The sequence below is a fragment of the Hemitrygon akajei genome, chromosome 19 (genome assembly GCF_048418815.1).
Source record: "Hemitrygon akajei chromosome 19, sHemAka1.3, whole genome shotgun sequence".
Taxonomy (NCBI): domain Eukaryota; kingdom Metazoa; phylum Chordata; class Chondrichthyes; order Myliobatiformes; family Dasyatidae; genus Hemitrygon; species Hemitrygon akajei.
Genome location: NC_133142.1, coordinates 68904323 through 68919413, shown reverse-complemented (window position 1 = coordinate 68919413; position 15091 = coordinate 68904323). Strand labels below are relative to the sequence as shown.

At 41.1% G+C, this 15091-nt stretch overlaps 1 protein-coding gene across 5 annotated transcripts in view; it reads right to left on the bottom strand.

Moving 5' to 3' along the window:
- klhdc8b (kelch domain containing 8B) overlaps positions 1–15091 on the bottom strand; it is a 399584-nt gene that overhangs the window by 377107 nt on the left and 7386 nt on the right. For 4 of the 5 annotated variants that reach the window (XM_073072737.1, XM_073072740.1, XM_073072742.1 and 1 more), the window contains exon 2: positions 261–1021. In XM_073072737.1, the coding sequence (XP_072928838.1) occupies positions 261–636 (376 nt within the window). In that variant the 5' untranslated portion in view covers positions 637–1021. The remainder of the gene's footprint in view (positions 1–260; positions 1022–15091) is intronic. The other variant, XM_073072739.1, reaches the window with a different exon arrangement.

The window sequence follows — 15091 nt, the reverse complement described above, 5'->3', positions numbered from 1 at the left end:
TTTAAATTGTTTATCGATTTCATGCTGGAATTTGAATCTAAAATTTCCATTTAAATATATTATCATGGAATCTTAATAGATAAAAACTATTTAAAACCATGTTCTAATTTATATTATTGCACACTATATAAGATATTCCTTCATTTATTGCTATACAGAATCTATTTTACAATTTTATCTTTAAATTACCTGTGAGTTCATGTTCACAAAAACTCTTTAAGAGAAAGCTCAATATGACTGAGAAATATTAATCGGCATACCTTTCTTGACAGCTGTTAGTCCCATTGAAGGTTGTCCCAGTGGTGTTCTTTTCTCCCATTTGCCTTCATCGATGTTAAAGGTATCTACTGATCCTAAAGGACACTGGTCTTCATTCATGCCTCCAATAATGAGGACTTGCTTGTTCAAAATAACTGCTGCTGCCCCAGCTCGAGGTGTGGGCATTGAGGGCAGCCCTGTCCACTTCTGACTCACAACATCCAGCATTTCCACTTTGTCCAGAGGTAATCCTGTCTCACTGCAGCCTCCAAGGACAAACAATTGCCTATCCTGATAGATTGGAGTGCAGTACACACGCTTGGTAGGCATTGGTGGAAACAATTCCCAGTACAGAGACTTCACAGCACTCACTGCCATAATATGTTCTCATTGAATTCCCAAAGAACATCAGATGCCTTTAGTCTTAAATTCCAGAGCATTAAACATGGACCTCATCGATTAAACATTTTTAAAGGGAACAAATTGGACAGATGATTTAGCAATACTGGAATTCAAAGAGGTAAGTATGTATAAAAAAGGTGAGAATGTATTCTATTGTTACAGTTATAACCGCAGCTTAATACAGGCTACATTCCTCGTGGGTTATTTTGATGGGTAATCCAAGAGCAGAACATGGAAGTAAACAGCTTGAGGAAAGGAGAGCACAGTGAAGGAACCTACGTCTCAGAACCGGATATCATCCCATTTTCTTCTGGGTTAAACCTTCATAAAAGGAATATAAGTATTCATCAGGATTCGATTCCTATTTCAGAGAAAACAAAAGATATCTTTAGATAATCTATAATCTTCTTATCAATTTTCGAGAACAAACACATATAATTCCTGTATAGTTTGCACTTATCAGGAACTTGGATGTAGAGACTAAATCTACTTTTATTTATAATTAAGCCCCTAATTTTTACCAATCCAAAATAAAAACAGAAAATGCTGGAAGTATTCAGCAGATTAGGCAGCATGTACGGGGACAGAAACACAGCTAACACAGATGCAGGCCGGCCTGTCTTTCCAGTATTTAATGGTCTTATTGTAACTTCCAACATCTGCAGTTTTTTTTTATTTCCACTAATCCAAACTGGGTGAACATTAGATGATATTAGCATATGAGCACATAATTCAGTACGAGATACTTAACCATATGGTGCTGAATTAATGCTGAATCTAGGGGAACGTAGAAGAGATCAAAATTGATTGAGAAACTCAAGGAGTGGGGCAGTTCCACTAACTCATTCAGCAGCTTCTTTTTAGGAGGGATTTTTTGACAGCACCTCCCAAGCCAAGCAAACTTTACCACTAAGAAAGCCAAGACTGGAGGATTATGGGAATGCCAGAACCTGAACATTTCTGTCCAAGTCACATATCAGAACCAGAATCAGAATCTGGTTTACTATCACTGACAAATGTCATGAAATCTGTTGTTTTATAGCAGCAGTACAGTACAAAACATAAGAAGTTACTATCAGTTACAATAAGAATATATCAAAAATAAATAAATAGTGCAAAAAGAGAGCAAAATAGTGAGGTAGTGTTCAGGGATTCAGGGACTGTTCAGAAACCTGATGGCAGAGGAGGAGATGATATTCCTAAAACATTGAGTGTGGGTCCTCAGGCTCCTGATGGCAGTAATCACCCAGATACGCTAGATTTCTATCCTCTACCTACCACCACAGAGAGAGCACTTGTAACAGGAGGACTGCAACAGTTTAATACCCAATGAACTGGGAAAATGGAGACAACACCCATATCCAGTCAAGATGGTGCCAGCATACAATGCTCTCAGAGTCAACATCTTCAAGATAGACCACAAAACTATTTATTTTGCTCCATTTAGGTCTGTTATGTCTGTTTTTTTGTCTTGAATGTGTATCTGGGACTGTTGAAGCCTGTGATTTATAGTTTGGAGATTGTTTGGGTGATCCAGTGCTTTGCTGTCTCTGAGAGCTTTCCAAGAGACAGCAAACCTCGAGGCGAAAAGTGCGGAGGACTCAACCGGTGTTCAACTCCTTTTCAGCAATTAAAGTGAGATTGAAACACGAAGGTGAATGCGGAAGTTGAGCAGCAGCTGCCTGCCTTTTGATGGCTGGTGTGATCCCTGCTGCCGAAGAGGTTTTCCTCCTTCCGGATACGGATATCGATTTGAACTGTGGACCTTTTTCCGGTCTTATAGTTTTTTATATCCTGTTTGCTGCCCATTCTTCCTTGCTTTTTTGTATGGGGGAGGGGGATTTGGAGGGTCGACGTTCAGGGAGAGGGAGACTTGGAGGGTCGATGTTCAGGGGGAGGGGGATTTGGAGGGTCGAAGTTCAGGGAGAGGGAGACTTGGAGGGTCGACGTTCAGGGAGAGGGGGATTTGGAGGGTCGACGTTCAGGGGGAGGGGGATTTGGAGGGTCGACGTTCAGGGAGAGGGGGATTTGGAGGGTCGACGTTCAGGGAGAGGGAGACTTGGAGGGTCGACGTTCAGGGAGAGGGGGATTTGGAGGGTCGATGTTCAGGGAGAGGGGGACTTGGAGGGTCGATGTTCAGGGAGAGGGGGATTTGGAGGGTCGACGTTCAGGGAGAGGGAGACTTGGAGGGTCGACGTTCAGGGGAGGGGGATTTGGAGGGTCGACGTTCAGGGAGAGGGGGATTTGGAGGGTCGACGTTCAGGGAGAGGGAGACTTGGAGGGCTGACGTTCAGGGAGAGGGAGATTTGGAGGGTCAACGTTCAGGGAGAGGGTGACTTGGAGGGTCGACGTTCAGGGGGAGGGGGACTTGGAGGCTGGTGTTCTTTTTGTGTTTTGTGTGGGGGAAGGGGGTTTGAGGGTCAATGTTCTGGTCATGTTTTTTGTGCAGGGAGAGGGGTATTTGGGGGCCAATGTTCATGTTGTGTTTCATGTGGGGGAGGTTTGTGGGGAGGCAGTTGATGATCATATTGACATTCCTTTTTTTCTTGGTTTTGTGGCTATCTGGAGAAGAAGAATCTCAGAGTAGTATACTTGGATAATAAATGAACTTTTGATTGATCCCAGAAAGAAAAAATATAATGATGGGCCACATCCTGCAGAGCAGCCAATATAATGAACTGAACAACTCTTGGGAGTCTCCCAAACTTCTGGACTGACTACCTCCACCTCTCTCCGTCCCTGTCTGCTCAGAGAGGACATGCAGGACATGACATTCCCTGCACTCTGCTTTCTTCAAAGTTGAGAGGAAAACTAAATGAGCCATGATGGAATGGTGAAGAAGACTCGATGGACCAAGTGACCTAATGCTGACCATATGTCTTATGGTCACATGGTCTAAATTTATAAAATTATATAATTCTTAAATCAATTGACTAGGTGGATGCAGAACTGATTAGTTTCCTGAACAGCCCAAAGTTCAAAATAACTGTATTATCTAAGTACACGGTTGTCACCACATCCTACCCTGAGATCCAGTTTCTTGCAGGCATTCACAATAGATACAAAGAAACACATTAGAATCAATGAAAAACTGCAAGAAACATAGACGGACAAAAAACCCAATGTGTTAAAGACAACAAGCCGTGCAAATACAAAAAGAACAAATAATAATAAAAATAAATAATAATCATTCAGAACTTGTATTAGTCCTTGAAAGTGAGTCCTTAGGTTATGGAATTGATTCAGAGTTAAGGTGAGTGAAGTTATCCATGCTGGTTCAGGAGCCTGATGAGGGGTTATAACTGTTCCTGAAGCTGGTGTGGGTCCTGAGACTCCTGTACCTCCTTCACGAGCATAGCAGCAAGACGAGAGCATGGTCTGGGTGGTGGGAGGCCTTGATGATGGATGTTGCTTTCCTGCGACAGCATTCCTTGTACATGTACTCAGTGGTGGGGATGTTGGTGGTTTTGGAGGTGCTGTCGAAAGAAATGCCCTGCAAACAAGAAGCTAATGGATGAATTGTTGCCTCCAAGAATACTTACTCTAGGACTCACCAATCTTCCCTCAGATCATATGAAACATAGTTTTCTTTCAAAGCCCCTGTACTCCTCTAACTCTGGCCGTCTATCATTTACGTTGCTTGAGCATTTTCAATCAGTCTTAATTTGCAAGCCCTTTATCACTAAAGATCCCCAGCTTTATCATCTGTATCATCTTAAGATGTCCTGAAAAATCTTTAAAAAGACATTCTGTAAAATCTTGAAATAAAAACAGAATGTGCTGACAATGCTCAACATAGCAGGCAGCAGTTGTGGAGACAGAAACAGGTTGAATCTTTCACGTCTATGAGTGTCAAAAAAGAGTTTGAGCTGTAGGTAGTGATGAGGATGATGGGAAGAACAAAAGGGGAGAGTTTGTGGTTGGGTAAAAGACTGAAGACACAAGGGAAGATGATAAAAGGCATGAAAGGGACGATGCTGTACAATTAAAGGTAGAGAAGATTGGTGTCATGGGAATATGGAATGATTCATTTGAACTGTTGAACATGACAGTGAATCCAGAAAACTGTAAAATGAGTAGAATCAACGGGTGAGTTCTTTCCTGTCCCTCAGCTTTTATTGGAATGGTATGGAAAGCTGAACTGAGGCGTCAGAATAGAGAGAATTAAAGTGAAAGTCACCAGACCCTGATGTTTGTGTCTGTGGACTGACAGAGATGTCCCACAAAGCACATACCCACTCTGCATTAGCATGTTTAATGATGAAGCAGCAGATTGTGAGCAGCACTAAATGGAAACAAATAATTGCAACAAAAAAAAATAATTGCAACAAAAAGCACCCTCTTCTTTGTGGTGGTGTGTTGGGGAGGCAGCATTAAGAAGAGGGACACCTCACGTCTTAATAAGCTGGTAAGGAAGGCGGGCTCTATCGTGGGCAAAGTACTGGAGAGTATAACATCGGTAGCAGAGTGAAGGGCGCTGAGTAGGCTACGGTCAATCATGGAAAACCCTGAACATCCTCTACATAGCACCATCCAGAGACAGAGAAGCAGTTTCAGCGACAGGCTGCTATCGATGCAATGCTCCTCAGACAGGATGAAGAGATCAATACTCCCCAATGCCATTCGGCTTTACAATTCAACCGCCAGGAGTAAGATATGTTAAAGTGCCGGGGTTAGGACTCAATGTATTTAAGTAAACTACTTAAGAACTTTTTAAAAGCTATTATTAATACTTTTTGAGAGGGTGATTTTAGATGCATATCATATTTTTACTGAGTTAAGTATTGTATGTAATTAGTTTTGCTACAATAAGTGTATGGGACATTGAAAAAAATGTTGAATTTCCCCATGGGAATGAATAAAGTATCTATCTATCTATCTATCTATCTAATAAGAGAATGTCTACCTGATCTGATTTCTGGTAGCAGTATGGCACAGCAGACTCACAGCTTCAGTAACTCAAGTTGGATCCTGCAGTCTGCATGGAGTCTAGACGTTCCCCTGCGACCACATGGCCTTGTACCAGGTGTCCCTCTTTCCTTCCACCTCCCAAGAATCATGCTACTGTAATCATCCAAGAAGAGCGTGGTGGGGAGATGATGAGCACGGAATGAGTTGGCATGGACTCGATGGGCTGAACCCCATCCTTCTAGGTCTTAAGAAAACTTGAGAAAAATCTCCTTGTGTGGCCCCGTGCCAGCGTTTGTTAACACTTCTGTGAAACGGTGTGGGATATCTTGTTGCATTAAAGCTATTACACAAATAGACTCCTGTCACTTGGGGTTGAGCCCCGGCAGAGGGAAAGGATGGCCAGATGAAGATAAATGGGGTTCCGGGATTTTCAAGCCGAAAACTTCTCCGAGGGGGCCATAGGAACACAGGAGAACCTAAACCGAAACTATACACTGTACTGTCAGCAACGTATAGAACTGGATGCCTGTTGCTCCTACCTTAGAGCAGGTTAATGGAATGTCAGATGCCACGGTTTCCTCAAATACTAATAATAAACACACCATTCTGAAAATGTTAAGGAACATACACAAAGTGCTGGAGGAACTCAGCAGGTCAGGTAGCATCTATGGAGGGGAATATACAGTCGATGTTTTGGGCCAAGGTCTTACATCAGTACTGGAAAAGAAGTGGGATGAAGCCAGAATTAGAAGTTGGGGAGGGATATAAGATGGCAGATGATAGGTGAGACTAGATGAGGAGGAAGAGGGGATGGCAGGGGAAGAGGGAAGACAGAAGAAGCTGAGAGGTGATGGGTGGAAGAGATAAAAGGCTAAAGAAGAAGAAATGTGATAGGAAAGGACAGGGGAACATGGGAGTGTGGGAAGGAGGAGGTGTACCACAGGGAAATGATAGATAGGTGATGAGAAGAGAAGGGGTAAGAGGGGAGCCAGAATGGGGAATGGAAGAGGGAACCCAAGTTCTATTAGATTTAATTTGCAAACCCCTGTCGTGTGATCAAATCTTAACTTTGGCATATAAATGTCATATAAATGTACAGCACAGAAATAGGCCCTTCAGCCCGTTTAGTTCATTCCAAAACATTTAAACTGCCTACTTCATCAACCTGCATCAGGGCAACCATCTATATACCTGTCTAAACTTCTCTTAAACATTGAAATCGAGCTTGCATGCACCACCTGCGCTGGCAGCTAATTCCACACTCTCATAACTCTGTGAGTAAAAAGTTCCCCCTCATGCTATCCTTAAACGCTTCACCTTTCAGTCTTAATCCATGACCTCTAGTTGTAGTCCCACCCAACCTCAGTGGAAAAAGCCTGCTTGAATTTACCCTATCTATACTCCTCATAATTTTGTATACCTCGGCCAAATCTTCTATGTTCCAAGTAATATTCAGCCTTTCCCTATGTCACAGGTCCTCCAGACCCAGCAACATTATTGTAAATTTTATCTGTACTCTTTCAACCTTATTTACATCTTTCCTGTAGGTAGGTGACCAAACTGCACACAATACTCTAAATTAGGTCTCACCAACATCTTATACAACTTCATTATAACATCCCATCTCTCCTGTATTCAATTTATGAAGGACAATGTGCCGAAGACTTTCTTTAAGACCAAATCTATCTATTTTCAAAGAATCATGGACCGGTATTCCCAGATCCATTTGTTCTACTGCATTCCTCAGTGCCCCACCGTTCACTGTGTAATACCTACACTGGTTTGACTTACCGAAGTGCAAGTGTATTAGTTGAGTCTTCATTGCTTTCTCCACGACCACTACCCACAGCTGAATTTTAAGTGTTTCCTGTGGTTTCTGCTTCTATTTCAGGATTCCAGTATCCAGAGCACATTTTAAATTTGTGTCCAATATATTCACAACTTGTATTAACAGGGGCTGAACACTGTTACTGACAGAAAAAGACAGAGGTGTTGTTCTATCTATGTACAGTGGATTCTGGTTCAGTGGGGCAGCCGCTTATTTCAAAGGCTCATTTAATGTCAGAGAAATGGATACAATATACATCCTGAAAATCTTTTTTCTTTGCAAACGTCCACGAAAACAGAGGAGTGCCCCAAAGAATGAATGACAGTTAAATGTTAGAACCCCAAAGCCCCCCCCAGCTCCCCCCTCCCACACATAAGCAGCAGCAAAACAATGACCCCTCCACACCATTAAAAAAAAGCATCGCCACCTCCCACCGAGCTCTCAACCATGCAGCAAAGCATCAATAAAGACACAGACTTGCAGTACCCCAAAGACTACTCGTTCACCCAGTAATTCGACATACCACAGGCTCTCTCCCCCTAATAAGAGAGAAAGAGATGTCCCCATTTCCCAGCGAGCAGGGAGACATAACAAACAATTTGCTGATTTATGATGTTAAAAGTCTGTTGTGTCACTTCTGCCAAGGTCTGTGCCCAAAGAACTGGGGTCTCTAGGCACACAGCCAGCAGTTTTCTGCAGTGGCACTGGCCTCGAGTTTGGGGCAACCCTTTAAACAACAGAACCTAATTGAGAAAACAGCTGGGATTCCTTTCTTTTATTTGCCACTTAAATGGGGCAGGATGCTGTTGCCGAACAGTTTGTAACTAGCATCAGTTGTCTGCAGTTGCGTGGTCGTTAGACACTACATTATGCTTCAAGCAAAAAGTTTTTAAATAGCATCAGTTGCATGTATTTATGATCTAAAAGCAGTGATTTTTGTCACTGATAATTGGCAAGAAATAAGCATTAAGACAATTCAGAGCTGTTTTGCTCACCGCATTTTCAAGTATTCATTCTTGGAGATACCAGAAACAGCCAAGAATGAAAATGAATTGATTTCACTACTTCAACAAGTGGGAAACTATGAAGAATTTGAAGATAATGACAATCATCTTCAGTTTTATAATGAAAATTAGGATTTGGTGGATGCAATCATCGACAGCATTGTATGAAGGTACTTCATTATCTGCACCAGGTGTCTGCACTGATTAGTTCATTCACAATCAAAACACACAACCTGGCTTAATTCCTCTGTTGATAAGTATTAGGAACTAATACACACTTCTATAGTACTGCAATAGTATTGGTAGTGTTCTTATTTGTTTTGTATTTCATTTAAATGCCTATTTTGTTACTCAGTTTGCCTTTTTATACCTTTTTAACTATTTCCATGAAACTTCAGCTAATTGGGGCAGCTGCTTAATTGCACCAAAAATTTACTGTCCCCAATGTGCCCACAACCGGAATCCACTGTCCATCCTTCAGCTGTTAGTGTACTCACATGGAAAAGCAGAGTACCAGCCAGAAATCAATCTGCACCTGAGAGTAAGGATAGTGCCGCGTGATTCTTCCAACAATCCTTCACGCGATGAGGAACCATCTGGCCTCTGTGCAACAACAGGGACTGGGAATGGTGAGTGTGGGGAAATTCATCATGATTTGCCGTGCCATCACTCTGAAATATATACACCATAACACAGTGATAGAGCCCTACTGTACAGTACAATGCTTCAGCCACGATGCTGTGCCAGCCTTTTAACGTCTCCAACATCAATCCAACCCTTCCCTTCCACATCACCATCCACTTTCTTTCAGCACGGACACACACACACACACACACACACACACACACACACACACACACACACTCAAAAACACACACACACACACACATACAGACACACACAGAGATACACATGCACACATATACAGACACACACAGAAATACACATACATACACACACACACACACTCAAAAACACACACACACAGAAATACACATGCACACGCATACAGACAAACACACACACACATACAGACACACAACACAGACAGACAGACACACACACACAAACACACATGCACACGCATACAGACACACACAGAAACACAATACACACACATACAGACACACAACACAGACAGACTGACACATACACACAGAAACACACACACACACAGAAACACACATGCACATGCATACAGACACACACAGAAACACACATGCACACGCATCCAGACACACACAGAAACATACATACACACACATATAGACACACAACACAGACACACACACACACACACACACACACACACACACACACACACACACACACACAGAAACACATGCACAAAATTTCATCATTCACTCTGCTCATTTGATAGAGTCAAAATCAGGTTTTCTTTCCCTTTAGTAGCTAATTTAGATCCCTGCCAGACCAAAGAAAAAGCCTAACACACTTCCTATGAGTGTTTCACCGTGAATATAGAGTTCTGCTTAATGTGACAGTCAGGATTAGATGCAAAGACGATTCATCGGCTCAGGGTACAACATAAATCGTTCTTCATTGTGCAAGGATATTATTCCAGTTAGACCTGAGGTTTAGTTTCCTCAGCTCTAAGGAGCTTCATATTCTTGCAAACATTATTCTTTTCAATTTTTATGTCTTAAATAATTAACATGTGTTTTCCCGTAACTACTGGTTCTGAATAGTTTTTTTTTAATTTCCACTAAATCCTGGAATAAATGGCTTTTAATCATTGACAAGGAAACTTCCTAATTAAGCTGTTTTCTATTTTCAAAATAAAGCGGCACCAACTGTAATTCCCAACCATTTAATTATGTCATTAATTATTCATAGTTTCAAACTAATTTTATATTTTTACATTTAATTAACTCTTTTTGCTGCTTATTTACAAACATATAAAAGACTGCAGAAATCACTTTAACCAGCACTAACTGAGAATGGCATTATCATAGATGTGATCAAGATTTAACCACATTTTATTTTCTACATTTCAAGGAAATCTACCTTCTGTGAACCACCAAATTATGACTTAAAGAAAATTATAATAATCTCTTCACGTGCAGTATCCTTGGAGAGTTATAGTCATTATGTAGAAAACAGTAAATGTATTCATTACTATTAACTCGAGCACTTTGCTTTTGTTTCAGGGTAGGGGTTCCCAAACATGGACCCCTACTATTAATGGAGGGGGTCAGTGAACCCCAGATTGGGAACCCATGCTCTCTTGTTTTATGCTAACTAGCATGTTTATGGGTAATTAAATAACATAATGTTCTTTAAATTAAATTTATATTTAAAAGGAGATAATGTCAGTAGGCAAAATACCTCTTTGATTAGTTATTATTTTTGCTTGTAGTAAATGTTTACTGCTCTCAACATTACATCCTGGATGAGTAATCATACTTACACCACTGGCTATATTGCTTTTCTTTATCATTTCACAAAAGGATATCACTTAATCAAAGCTACATTTAATGGATAAGTATGAGTGTAAGCATTCTGCTAACTAATACACTCTGAACACAAATGCCAATGCAACCTATTATATTTGCATTAGAGGTGCAGAATCAAAAAAGGTTGCAAAAGCAGCACTCAAAGTTTCATAACTCAATGCACAGAGTATAAGAAAGAACGTGGATGATCTTTTTGCAATATTGCAGATTACCAGGTGTGATGTTGTGGCCATCGCTGAATCGTGGCTGAAGGACAGTTGTAGTCCAAGGTTACACATTGTATCAAAGGGTTAGAAAGGTTGGCAGAGGGGGTGGTGTGGTCCTGTTGGTAAAGAATGGCATCAATCAGTAGAAAGATGTGACATAAGATTGGAAGATGTTGAATCCTTGTGGGATAAGAAACTGCGAGGGTAAAAGGACCCTGTTGGCAGTCATATTCAGGCCTCCCAACAGTAACTGGGATGTGGACCCCAGATTACAACAGGAAATAGAAAAGACGTGTCAAAAGGACAATGTTATGATAGTCTTGGGAGATTTTAACATGCAGGTTGATTTGGAAAATCAAGTAGGTAGTGGATCAAGAGAGTGAGTTTGTTGAATGCCTAAGCGATAGCTTTTTAGAGCAGTTTGTTGTTGAGCCTACTAGGGGATCAGCTATATTGGATTCGGAGTATGCAATGAACCAAAGGCGATTAGGTAGATTAATGTAAAAGAACCCTTCGGAGCCAGTGATAACAATATCACTGAGTTCAACTTGAAATTTGATAGGGAGAGAATGAAGTCTGGTGTAGCAGTATTTCAGTGGATTAAAGGAAATTACAGTGGTACAAGAGAGGAGATGGCCAAAGTAAATTGGAAGGAGATGCTGGCAGGGATGACAGCAGAGCAGCAATGGTGTGAGTTTCTGGGGAAAATGAGGAAGGTGCAGGACATGTGTATTCCAAAAGTGAAGAAATACTCAAATGGCAAAATAGTACAACCATAGCTGACAAGGGAAGTCAAAACTAGTGTAAAAGCAAAAGAAAGGGCATACAATAAAGCAAAAATTAGCAGGAAGATAGAGGATTTGGAAGCTTTTCAAAACCTACAGAGAGCAACTAAAAGAATCATTAGAAGGGAAAAGATTAAATATGAAAGCAAGCTAGCAAACAAGATCAAAGTAGATAGAAAAAGCTTATTCAAGTATGTAAAAAATAAAAGAGAGATGAGAGTGGATATAGGGCCGCTAGAAAATGAGGTCCGAAAAGTAATAATGGGGGACAAGAAGATGGTAGATGAACTAAATGAGAATTTTGCTTCAGTCTTCACTGTGAAAAACACTAGCAGTGTGCCAGATGTTGAAGGGTGTGAGGGAAGAGAAGTGAGTGCAGTTACTATTACAAGGGAGAAGGTGCTCAAAAAGCTGAAAGACCTAAGGGTACAGAAGTCACACGGGCCAGATGAACTGCACCCTAGGGTTCTGAAAGAGGTAGCGGCAGAGATTGTGGAGGTATTAGAAATGATCTTTCAAAAATCATTGGATTCTGGCATGGTGCCAGAGGACTGGAAAATTGCAAATGTTACTCCACTCTTTAAGAAAGGAGGAAGACAGTAGAAAGTAAATTATAGACCAGTTAGCCTGACCTCAGTGGTTGGGAAGATGTTGGAGACAATTGTTAAAGATGAGGTTATGGAGTACTTGGTGATACAGGAAAAGATAGGACAAAGTCAGTATGGTTTCCTTAAGGGAAAACCTTGTCTGTCAAACCTTTTGGAATTTTTTGAGGAAATTACAAGTAGGATAGATAAAGGGGATGCATCTGGTATTGTATATTTGGACTTTCAGAAGGCCTTTGATAAGATGCCGCACATAAGGCTGCTTACCAAGTTAAGAGCCCATGGTATTACAGGAAAGTTACTGGTATGGTTAGAGTGTTGGCTGGTTGGTAGGAGGAAGCAAGTGATCCTTTTCTGATTGGCTGCCACTGACTAATAGTGTTCCGCAGGGGTTGGTGTTGGGACTGCTTCTTTTTATGCTGTATATCAATGATTTAGATAATGAAATAGGTGGCTTTGTTGCCAAGTTTGCAGATGATAGGGAGATTGGTGGAGGGGCAGGTAGAGTTGAGGAAACAGAAAGGCTGCAGAAGGACTTAGACAGATTAGGAGAATGGGCAAGATAGTGGCAAATGAAATGTTGGAAAATGCATGATAATGCACTTTGGTAGTAGAAATATCTGTGCTGATTATTTTCTAAACAGGGAGAAAATCCAAAAATATGAAATGCTAAGGGACTTGGGAGTCCTTGTGTACAACACCCTAAAGGGTAACTTTCAGGTTGAGTCAGTGGTGAGGGAGGCAAATACAATGTTAGCATTCACTTCAAGAGATTTAGAATACAAGAGCTGGGATGTGATGCTGAGGCTTTATAAGGCACTGGTGAGGCCTCACCTTGAGTATTGTGAACAGTTTTAGGCTCCTCATCTAAGAAAAGATGCACTGGCATTAGAGAGGGTTCAGAGGAGGTTCACAAGGACGATTCAGGCAATGAAAGGGTTATCATACGAGGAATGTTTGATGGCTCTGGGTTTGTACTCGCTAGAATTTAGAAGGACAAGGGAGGATCTTATTGAAACTTTTTGAAAGTTGAAAGGCCTTGACATGGTAGATGTTGAAAGGATGTTTACCATGATGGGCAGTCTAAGACAAGAGTGCATAGTCTCAGGATAGAGGGGCATCAATTTAAAACAGAGATGGGGAGAAATTTCTTTAGCCAGGGGGTGGTCATTTTGTGGAATAAGTTACAACAGGCAGTTGTGGAGACCGGGTTGCTGGGTGGATTTAAGGCAGAGCTTGACTGGCTCTTGATTGGACACAGCATCAAAGGTTACAGGGAGAAAGGCGGGGAATGAGGTGGTGGATTGGGGAAATGGATCCGCCGTGATTGAATGGCGGATCAGACTCAATGGGCCAAATGGCCTAATTCTGCTCCTATGTCGTATGGTTTTATTATTATAAACTCACATCATGTTAGCTGCCCATTCAACCAGAGTAGATAAGGCCATACAAGAACCTGCATTTATATTGTGCAATAAAACTCCTCGTACCTTCTCACAGACACATAATCAATTACAAAAGTAACAAACCTGAGGTGCAGTTCAGAATAAGGATGATCAAAAGCATGAAGTTTTATGGAATGCCTTCTTAGAGTAGTGGTGAGAGGGGTTTAAAGGGGATTGCTAGCCCCTGACTCAAGAACAAAGGCAAAGTGAATTAAGATTCAAGATCAAAGGCAAAATAGATTATGAGGCTTGAGCTGCAGGAAACATAGCTCCTGGAAGACCATAAACAAGAGCTGTGTAAGTTCTCATCTATTTAAGAATAAAAACCAAACTTCAGTAATGGGGTTCAATCTCAATATGCCAAGTAATCACATCACAATGTGTTTCCCCGATAGGCCGCAGTATTTCTGCTGATTACTCATCAAAGTTAGAGTGACTGACACCCTACTAACATTGAAGAAATTCTTTTCAACTGTTTTAGATTACAATACTCATTAAAATGTTAGCCTCATACATAAACTGAAACTGAGTGTGAAATTCAATGCATTTTCAAATTTAAAAACGTCTTACTCTGGAAGTTTCCTATTCCAATTTTGCTGTCAAATTCCTTTATACCCATGCCCCATCCTCAAATATAAATTCATCCCTAAAATTTTATCCTATTTTGACATTGAACCCAGCTTGGGTTGAGTTCAAAGTTTAATTAGGCACTGTCTTTACAGAGTTTGTACATCCTCTCCATGAACTGTGAGGGTTTCCTCTGAGTGCTCTGGTTTCCTCCCACAGTCGGAAGAGGTACCAGTTAATAGGTCATGGTAAATTAGGCTAGGGTGGGTTGCTGGGCCGGACAGGCCTGCTCCGTGTTGTATCTCTAATAAAATAAATACAAAGCAGAACTATCTATTCTGAATTGTTTGCTTATTGCAAATAAAGAGTCATGAAAAAGTGACATCATCTCTGTCCATTGAGGACTAAATCACCTCATAGTCCTTCCCTGTACCTTGGTGTCTAGATGTCACTCTTTTTTTTATCAACCATGGTTCCAGGAATGCATTAATTAAAACCGCAAAGTCCCAAATGCATGGCCTTTTATGTTAGTTTGTTCATTCCTTGACTGGTTGCCACTGCTCAAGGAATATGTGTGTTAGTATTTTTAGCACATGAATCCTA